We start from the raw sequence: 9,101 nt of genomic DNA on the forward strand, positions 1-9,101 counted from the left end.
AATGTCTTCAAACCAATCAACCCAACCCATGAGCACCCTAGTTACATGTGTGGTTCTAGGTGTATTGACTGCACAGGGACGAAAAGCGCGATTCACCCTTAAGTTAATTAAAAAAATACAGTAATTATACATTTCTAAAACTGTATGTCTTTTTCATTATGGACACAGATGAAATAATTCATAATAACAACATAAACCCACAAAAACATACCACATTTTCAAAAGGTTTATATTCACATTCAAATTCACATTTACACTTCAATTTTTTTTTTGTATAAAATCAACAAGAAGATTCTCTCAATCTATCATCTTCTTCACTTACACCTATTTCCAAAACAAACACAAAGAAAACACAAGTTGCATACACGAGTGGTAAACAAGTCGATCGCGATGTAAAAAATTTAAAAACCGAACGGTTTCCGAGGATCAACAACGAGCGGAAAACGACGGTACCTTTTTCATTGACCGAGCTTACACCCCCGGATGTAAGGATGGTCAAACTTTATGTACTTGATCCAATACGGCCGGTACTTTGTCATTGCCAACTCGAGCCACGGCTTCATGTTTCCGTTGTAGTGAATCACGGCCGCTTTCTCGATCTCGTTCTTATCGATGCTTGGATTGTACCCGAGACCGAGTACGTGCCATGATTTGTCGAGTGGATGTGTTAGACCATAAAATGTCATCAGCCCGGGTGGTAAAGTTCCTAGCTTCCATAGAACCCTCTCTTCATTCTAATACCAACACAAAACAAACCCTATCAGAATATGAGAATATGTGGAACCTGTTAGATTACTGTTCCAACATACATTCAGAAGAAATGGTCCAAGTCTAACGACAACATTGGCTAGAAAGGCATAGATTGTCCCAGAGTGTCGAGTCCCTAGTTTGGTAAAACATAAACCGACTCTGATACCATATGGAAATAACCCATTTTGGTTGGTTTTCCATAAATTCCTTTGTAGGAAAGCTGTCTGTATGGACTTGGATTAATCTATCTGTATAGATTGAGAAAGTTTTTGTTTGGGAGGGTTTTTATCATAGATGGAAGGAGCACGTTTTTTAATTCGGAAAGACATGTTAGACTAAAAACTTGGCTTTTTGCATAAAGATCTCTCCTAGAAGCTTACTGAATAAGCCACTTCCTATATCATTAAGTTACTGCCAAACAGTCTTGTGTAGCTGACCAAATAAGTTGCGAGTCCAATTAAGCTGCTAACAAATAGACCTTTAAGTCTTGTATTGATAAAGCTGTCTGTATAGATTAATCTCTGTATGAATTGGTAAGGTTTTTGTTCTAGAGATTTTTTCATATAAAAAAGGAAAAAACATGTTTTTTAATTGGGAGGGACATGTTTGAAAGAAAAAAAAACTTAAGCATAAAGCTCCCCCTAGAAGCTTACTAAATAAGTTCTTTCTATATCATTAAGCCACTACCAAATATTCAGCTGACCAAACAAGGTATGAGTCCCATTAAGCTTATTAAGCTGCTAACAAACTGGCCCTAACTCTGCCCCATGAGACAAAGAGGTTGTTTCCGAGAAAACCCCATGAATCTAAAGATAGAAAAGCGAAAGACGGGTTAACAAAAGAAAATCTTACCATATTTTGCCATTTGTGGTATATGCCGGTTATATCCTTCTTTGTCCACTCCTCGAGATCAAACATGTTCATCCCGTAAGCCCATCCGCAAGCATTGGGATCAAAGTTTCTTGCAATATGAGGATTCGAGAAATTTAAGTACTTATCAAAACGATGAAAGCTTTCTCCACACGTTTCAACGGCGCCGTTCACTTTCCCTTGGAGATCAACTCTCCACAACCCCGTTAAGTCTTTCTGAACAACGATATCATCATCAAGAAAAAGGATTTTGTTCAACTTGGGATAAACCTGGGGGAGATAAAACCGAAGGTGATTCAGCATTGAAAGATACTTCGGGTTTCGGTACTTCAAATTGGATGAACCAGCAGAAAGAGTCGTTTGATGATCCGATTTGAAATAGTATTCCTTCATTGCAGCAGATTCGAGTTGTCGAAGAACTGGACAGTACGATGAATTCAGCCACTTAAATTCGTCAACATTTTCCACATGGATCGTAGCTTTACCAGGCGGGTTCAGTAAAAACCACATATTCATCGCTCCGAAGTTTAATTTATCGGAGACGAGATGGAAAACATGTTTCTCTGGTTCCTGTATTCAACCCCAGATGATAATATCATTAGTTCACAGAATACCCATTTTCAAGATAAATGATTAGATTATTCAAGAATGATCAATTTCTTAATCGAATTTTCATTACAAACCCGCAATCTTTCTTTTGACAATGCCAAAAGAATGCTACAGTTTCCAAGAATGAGTGGTTAGGACTTAGGAACCCGGAACCGCCCTTAGTGCGCCACGTGTGCGTTTTCAGGACGAATATTCATCATGAGTAAACACATTCATGATGAATATGTGCATGTTATTTATCATGAATCACACATTCATGATGAATAACGCGTCCATATTGGACCCACCTCGCAGCATGTGTACCTCTTCATATTCATCATGAATATGAACATGTTATTCTCATGAATCACACATTCATGATGAAGATAAATGCGTTATTCATCATAAATCACACATTCATGATGAATAACACGTCCATATTCCTGATGAATATGCCACATGTAGCACTGTGAGCGGTTCCCGGGTTCCTAATCAATTTTGGGTTCCTAACGGATCCCTCCCGTTTTAACTAATCTCAACACAAAAGCACTAAAATAAATAAGATCATATAGCCATATATACCTTAGCATTCATGACAGTTGAGTTCACAACAACTGATGCAGCCAAGACGTTATCCGAGAAGAGAGCGTAGTGATAGAGACTTGGATTCTCAAGATTCTCACTCCTCGGGAACTTTCTCTTCTCCGGTGGAAGAAGGTAATAATCTATGGTTAGGCGCATCGATAAGCAATGGATTCCGTTTGGGATCGTTTTGGCTGCTAACTGGCTCAAAAACGTGCTCTGCTTCTTCAAGCTACGAACTTGCTCGTCGGCTGATTGAAGCATAGCTCTCAGCTTCCCGGTGACCATCTTGCAATCGTAAAGCTGATCTTTAGCTTTCGACAGTAGTTTGCCCATAGCTTTGATTTTCTCCGGTACACTATAAATATATACATAAAATATAATTGGGAACATAAGAGCAGCCTAGAAGCAATCTACAAAAAACACATACATGTGAAATGCACAAGGACCTACTACTGTGGGTCCTTTGATTAAATGACCTTCTAACTGTTTTTTTAAATCTATGACCTTCTGACAGGTTTGAGAAGTTCAACGCTTAATAGAAGAATGCCACTTCCAAACACAAGAATGTCTAGAAACCTGTAAGGTCATGGATTTAAAAAACACTTGTTGGGAGTCATTTAGCTAAATAACCCGACCTCCTACTACCGACCTCCGATTAAGATCAGCATCTGCAGTGGCAACTCCTAAAGCACGTTGACTTTCTTTAAGTTGATTTTGTAGTTCACGTGCCAATTCGGTCTTGTTTTTCATCGTTGCAATGCTCTTATATACCCTCGCCATGATCATTTGATCCCGAACCAAGCGGACAGTTGTATCAGTGTTCTCATTATCGTTCTCTTTTCTCCAAATACTGTACTTCCCAAGAACGGCAGAGTCGACTGATTTCGAACGTTCAATGGCTGCATTTTCAAGCTTTATGATCACATCATCATCTTGTTTCACTAAATCAGCTGCTCGGTTTTCACGTCTTTTATCTCTCAGTTGCTACAAGAACAGTAAAAAAGAACATTCAATCATCAAGATTTAATAAAAGGGGAAATTATCCAAAATAGCCAATCAGGCATCCCCTCCTCACTTTATAGCCACCTTTCCAACACGGTGACCAAAATAGCCGAAGATTACACAAGTAGCATTTAAGCAACTTGCGTAACACACTTTTTCCAATAAAATAATCAGAAAAATTAGACATTAGTTCTACCTATGTAATGTCTAGGTGGCTATAAAGTGAAGAAGGGAGGCCCGATTGGCTATTTTGGACAATTTCCCTGATAAAACGGTCTTTGTTCATTAGAAAGTTCAAATTAGCATATTACCCTTCTTGCTAGTTTTGCAGGCGTATCGACAGATTGAGAATGACCTGCTGTATTAACACAAAATAAACGTAATTCAGATTCACATTTTAGCGAACATCTTAACAACTCATCTGCGAAAAGAACATCATTACCATCTAAAATTTTCTCCTGTTTGCTTATTGTGATCCGTTTTCTGTTAGCTTCCGTAATCTGGTTGGGCACATTAGGATCGGCAATGTATCATTAAACGGGTTTTCTTCATCAAGAAAGGGAAGACCAACCAAAAAATCATAAAAAAATATGCTAACCTCAGTAGAAGAGGAATTATCATCGATCACATTTTCTAGCCCGGAAATTTTCCAAGAAGCTGACAAGTTGTTTTTCCGAAAAGAATCAAGGCTCCAAGGTCCTAAATCATCTGTGTTGGCCTTGATGACATCAATAACCTAAATTACCCAAATGGTAAGAAAAATAATAGATGAGACGAAATGATATGAACGTTAAAATGAGTTTTTAGCAGCATGCCTCCTTCGAGAAAAGAGATTTGACGTGCAAAAAAGCCAGCTTTGCTCTCCAATCTACATCCTGCACCTCTTGTTGAAGGTAAGTATCTGATAATTTGAGACGTAAATAATGTAAATGATAAAAAAACATACCTCTTTGCTAATAGTAGTTGAAAAATCATTTTGATCTGCACAAATAGAAGAGAAATCAAATGGTTGAACATTTATTAGCATACATAGGGTCTGCTTCAAGGGGGGAAACGCAAAAAAAAGACAAAATGAGGAACACCCTGGTAGCTGTCATCTGGAAGGTATGCACATATGCATACAAGTATTTCGTAAGCAATTTGTCCTATATGCTTATGTGCATAACATGCACACATGCATAAAAACCAAGAAACGACTTCAATTACTTGTATGCATATGTGCATAATGTCCACATGAATGGTTACCAGGGTGTTTCTTAGTTTTTCATTTTTTTGCGTTTTCCCCTTGAACCTCCGTCTCCATACGTAAATATAATGTCTTGATCCATAACAACACTTGATTTACCAAAAACGGCATTCTAAGTGCAAACAAGAAATGCCCATCTTGACATGGAAGTTTTACAAGTTCTCTCAAGTAAATAGACGGTTGACAACAAAGTCCTAATCGTACATCGTCGATAGAGATATATTCTTATTGTAAATTTGTAATATAGAATTATCTTATTTTAAGATGAGGAGTTTGAAGCACTTGACTCACATAGCCTGTCAATTAGAACATAAACTTGCTTAATAGTCGAAATGACTTGAAAAACTTATATGAGGACTATTTGCATGACTTGATACATCTCAAAAAGAGCACTAATGGTCACCTAGCAATGCCAACTACACTTGTGAAGTTGTGAGATCCCACATTGACTGAGGAAGGGAACTAAGGTTGCCTTATAAGGGACTGGATACCTCCGCGTTTTAAAACCATGAGTCCAAGTGTGGACAAAACGGACAATATCTAGTACAGTTGGCCGGGGTCATTACATAAGTGTGCTTCAACAAAGCTTGAATGTTGAGTATGGAACCTAGACGGATACATAGATTAATGTTTGACTACTTGTTAACTATCTAAAACAACCTTAAATAAAGAGAAACCAAAGATATCTTGTGAATCCAAATGAAGACAATCAAATTTACTGTAATGATGGTGATGATGGCCAAATAGCTAAATTTAACATGAAAACTTCCCCAAAGAGGAATGTTGCTATTTTCATGGGACATCACAAAAAGGAAAGTCGTGTGATTTTAACGGGATGAATGGAGTACTTTTTTTTGCAGGTTGGAGTCTAGTAAGTGCTTGTTTATGGGAATTGAGGCTCTCCAAAACCACTTTAGTTAACAAGCAATAACAGTGAATAGCATTTAGAATGCACCTACAATATCTGAGTACCACTACCGCACATCATATAATTGTTGCCAGCCCCTTTAAATTTCCGTAACCCAAATTAGATTTAGGGCGTGTCTGTTAGCAACTTCATGAGCTTAATGGGACTACAACTTATTCGGTCAGCTATACATGACTGTTTGGTATTGACTTAGGGCATGTTTGCTAGCAACTTAATGAGCTTAATGAGACTCGCAGCTTATTCGGTCAGTTATACATGACTGTTTGGTAGTGGCTTAATAATATAGAAAGTGACTTATTCGGTAAGCTTTCAAGAGGGGAGCTTTACGCAAAAAGACAAGTTCTTTCCAAACCTGCCCTCCCAATAAAAAAACACGCTCCTTCATCTATGCAAAAACCTTCTCAATCTCTACAGACAGATTAATCTACACAAACAACTTTATCCATACAAGACTTGATGAAAAACCAACCAAACAGCCCCTTAATGATAAAGAAAGTGTCTTATTCTGTAAACTTCTAGATGGAGTTTCATGCAGAAAGACAAGTTTTTCCCATACCTGGTCCTCCCAATTTAAAAACAAGCTCCTTCCATCTATGAAAAAACCCTCCAAAACAAGAACCTTCCCAATCTATACAAACATATTAATCCACAAAGACAATTTTACCTGTACAGGACTTAATTGAAAAACAACCAAACAGTCCCTTAGCCCCATTCATAGTTGCAATTCTTCTTTCATCCAGAACACTTAAATCCCCTATCTCAAACTTCAAGAAGTAATAAAGCAGGTATTGGAATGGATAAATGGATAATTGCACACAACCTTAGTTCCATGATTTGCTTGTATTCATGGTTACCAGAATTAATGAAATTCTTGAACATTATGAAGTAGAAAACACAACCTTCTTAAAGAAGCAAAATTGGACAGAAAAAAAGGATGAAAGAGAGAGTAACATTCATCCTCTGGGCACTGTCGCAACCAAATCAACAATTTCTTGCAAAACTGGTTTCAATTTGACTTTTAGGCTCTATTTCCATCAAGTTCAATATCACATTATCACCCCTCACTAATAAACTAACTAAATTCACTAAAACCCCAAATCTAAACAACAAATTTCAAAGAAACTCACATTACCAACACAGAAATTAACAGATTTTATAAAATGCACTAACCAGTTGAAGTAATCCTACACCCAACGAAGAAGCCAACAGGAGCAAGAACTAGAAATATCACAAGAATCACAATTGACATCCAAGATCCACCTCCTCCATTGTTCCTGCGAACACCCGCGATTGAATTCCCCCTCTTAACCGCCATCTTCACCCCTAATCATAAAAATTCCAAATCAAAACAAAAAAGAAGAATTAACAATGCTGTTCTTGAATCGATGCATTTAGTCAAAGATAAGAGAATTAAGGAACATTACCGGATAGGGACGGAGATCAAGTTGATGGGAATTTCTGCTCAGACTAAAAACCCTAGTCTAATCACATTACATTGGGAAATGGGGTACATGAAGTATTGAAGTTGAAGTAAAGTGAGATTTGGAAGCCCTTGGAGACAAGATTTGTTTCAGAGTATCAATGCCGTAATGAAAAATTGCGATTTGATGGTGGTTTGTGGAGGTAGGAACAGAGATCTGCAATGGCGGATTTGGGGTTTTGTGAATCTAATTAGGAATTTAGGATAATGATGATTTCTACCAGGAACGAATTTGGAATCGAGTCTTTGATTATATGATAGCGTTCTTATTTCTTGTTTGTTTTTATCAATTTTCATAGCGTAAGCGACGTCGTTTTCAGTGGTAATCGCCGACACTTTGCTTCCCTTCTTGGTTCAAAAGGTTTGGAGTATTTACATTTAGCCCCCTTAAAGTTTACAGATTGTATGATTTTATCCCACAAAGTTTGATGCATAATAGCTATATGTATGGAATAAGCCACTTTATGTATCATTAAGCTACTAGCAAATAGTCATATATATCTAATTAAATAAACTATGAATCTTATTAAGCTCATTAAGGGTTTGTTTCTTACCAGCTTAATGAACTTAGTTGGACTTACAGTTTATTCGGTCAGCTATACATGACTGTTTGTTAGTGACTTAATGATACATAAAGTGGCTTATTCCATAAGCTTTTAGGGGGAGCTTTATATAGAAAACCAAGTTTTTTTTTCTTTCTAAACATGTCCCTCCCTATTAAAGAACTCGTACATTCCATTTATGAAAAAACTCTCCCAAACAAAAATATTGCCGACCCATACAGATATATTAACTCATGCATTCAATTTCAATGGAAAAGCAACTATCCTTTGACTTGCTAACTGAAAGAGTCTAAATTTTATTATATTTTGATTTAATTTCGTATTTGATCATTACAATAATTATTATATATACTAGAAGGGTACTTACGTAATGTTGCGAGATACATCTTGATTTTAATATTTCATTTTATTATTTAACTCAGTCGATGTTATAATACGATCTTATGTGATTTTGAGAAAGCGATGATGCTTTTATTTTTGATTAAAATATAAATTTAAAGATATAATAAAAAATTGACAAAGATATATCGACATTAGTATCAAATTAACTATTTTAACCACAAGGGTGATGCCTGATTGGTTTTAGCTTGACTCCAAAGATCAAAAGTACCAGGAGGTCACATGTTCAAATCCAAGGAGGAATAAAAATCCCTTTGTGGCACGGAGGTTCCAATGCTGTGACTCCGGGCTATCTGCAAAGCAGGTGGTCGCCCTGGGATAGTCGGCTTGCATAGCGGGTTGGATATCCAGGTTAATAAAAAAAATAACTTTTTAAAATTTCTCATTTTTTTTGTGTAATAATTTAATATAGGTACAATAACGAAGTAATTTATATTTGGTTTAATAATATAATTTTTTTATAAAGATAATAAATAATTATTTTGTTAGGACTCGATAATTATCATAATTATATTTTAAAATAAGATGTTTATCCTCTATTTGATTATGTTTATCTGCAGTTAGTTATACAAATTTTAAGTAATATGCATTAATATAGAGTACCTTATGCATAAAAAATGGTTTTTAAGAGTTTTTGTCAAATGCTTTATAATATAGTATAAATATATTATAATTTTTAATCTAATTTTT

At 36.2% G+C, this 9,101-nt stretch overlaps 1 protein-coding gene across 3 annotated transcripts; it reads right to left on the reverse strand.

Moving 5' to 3' along the window:
- Window positions 1-215: 215 nt before the first annotated feature.
- LOC112529269 (polygalacturonate 4-alpha-galacturonosyltransferase-like) lies at window positions 216-7,674 on the reverse strand. 3 transcript variants are annotated; one of them, XM_025140463.1, is made up of 11 exons: window positions 7,394-7,674; window positions 7,140-7,292; window positions 4,742-4,776; window positions 4,611-4,670; window positions 4,394-4,531; window positions 4,238-4,295; window positions 4,107-4,150; window positions 3,443-3,777; window positions 2,791-3,148; window positions 1,603-2,190; window positions 216-734 (listed from the first exon to the last, which is right to left on the reverse strand). In XM_025140463.1, exons 2-11 carry the CDS (start codon window positions 7,282-7,284, stop codon window positions 459-461), a joined length of 2,037 nt encoding a protein of 678 aa, XP_024996231.1. In that variant the 5' UTR covers window positions 7,285-7,292; window positions 7,394-7,674; the 3' UTR covers window positions 216-458. The 3 variants fall into 3 exon arrangements, with proteins under 3 accessions (XP_024996231.1, XP_024996230.1, XP_024996232.1); XM_025140462.1 differs by having other exon boundaries at window positions 4,107-4,153; XM_025140464.1 differs by lacking the exon at window positions 216-734 and having other exon boundaries at window positions 1,770-1,836; window positions 1,934-2,190; window positions 4,107-4,153.
- Window positions 7,675-9,101: the final 1,427 nt, after the last annotated feature.

Source organism: Cynara cardunculus (assembly GCF_001531365.2).
Source record: "Cynara cardunculus var. scolymus isolate 2C chromosome LG 16, CcrdV1, whole genome shotgun sequence".
Taxonomy (NCBI): Eukaryota; Viridiplantae; Streptophyta; class Magnoliopsida; order Asterales; family Asteraceae; genus Cynara; species Cynara cardunculus.

Bases quoted from the DNA above. Each gene is read 5' to 3' on its own strand.
- LOC112529269 (XM_025140462.1), bottom strand. From the start codon at position 7,284: ATGGCGGTTAAGAGGGGGAATTCAATCGCGGGTGTTCGCAGGAACAAT. The intron at 4,296-4,393 runs GTTAGCATATTT...GTGCCCAACCAG, and splicing joins ATAATTCCTCTTCTACTGAG to ATTACGGAAGCTAACAGAAA. The intron at 3,149-3,442 runs GTCGGTAGTAGG...ATATATTTATAG, and splicing joins GATGCTGATCTTAATCGGAG to TGTACCGGAGAAAATCAAAG.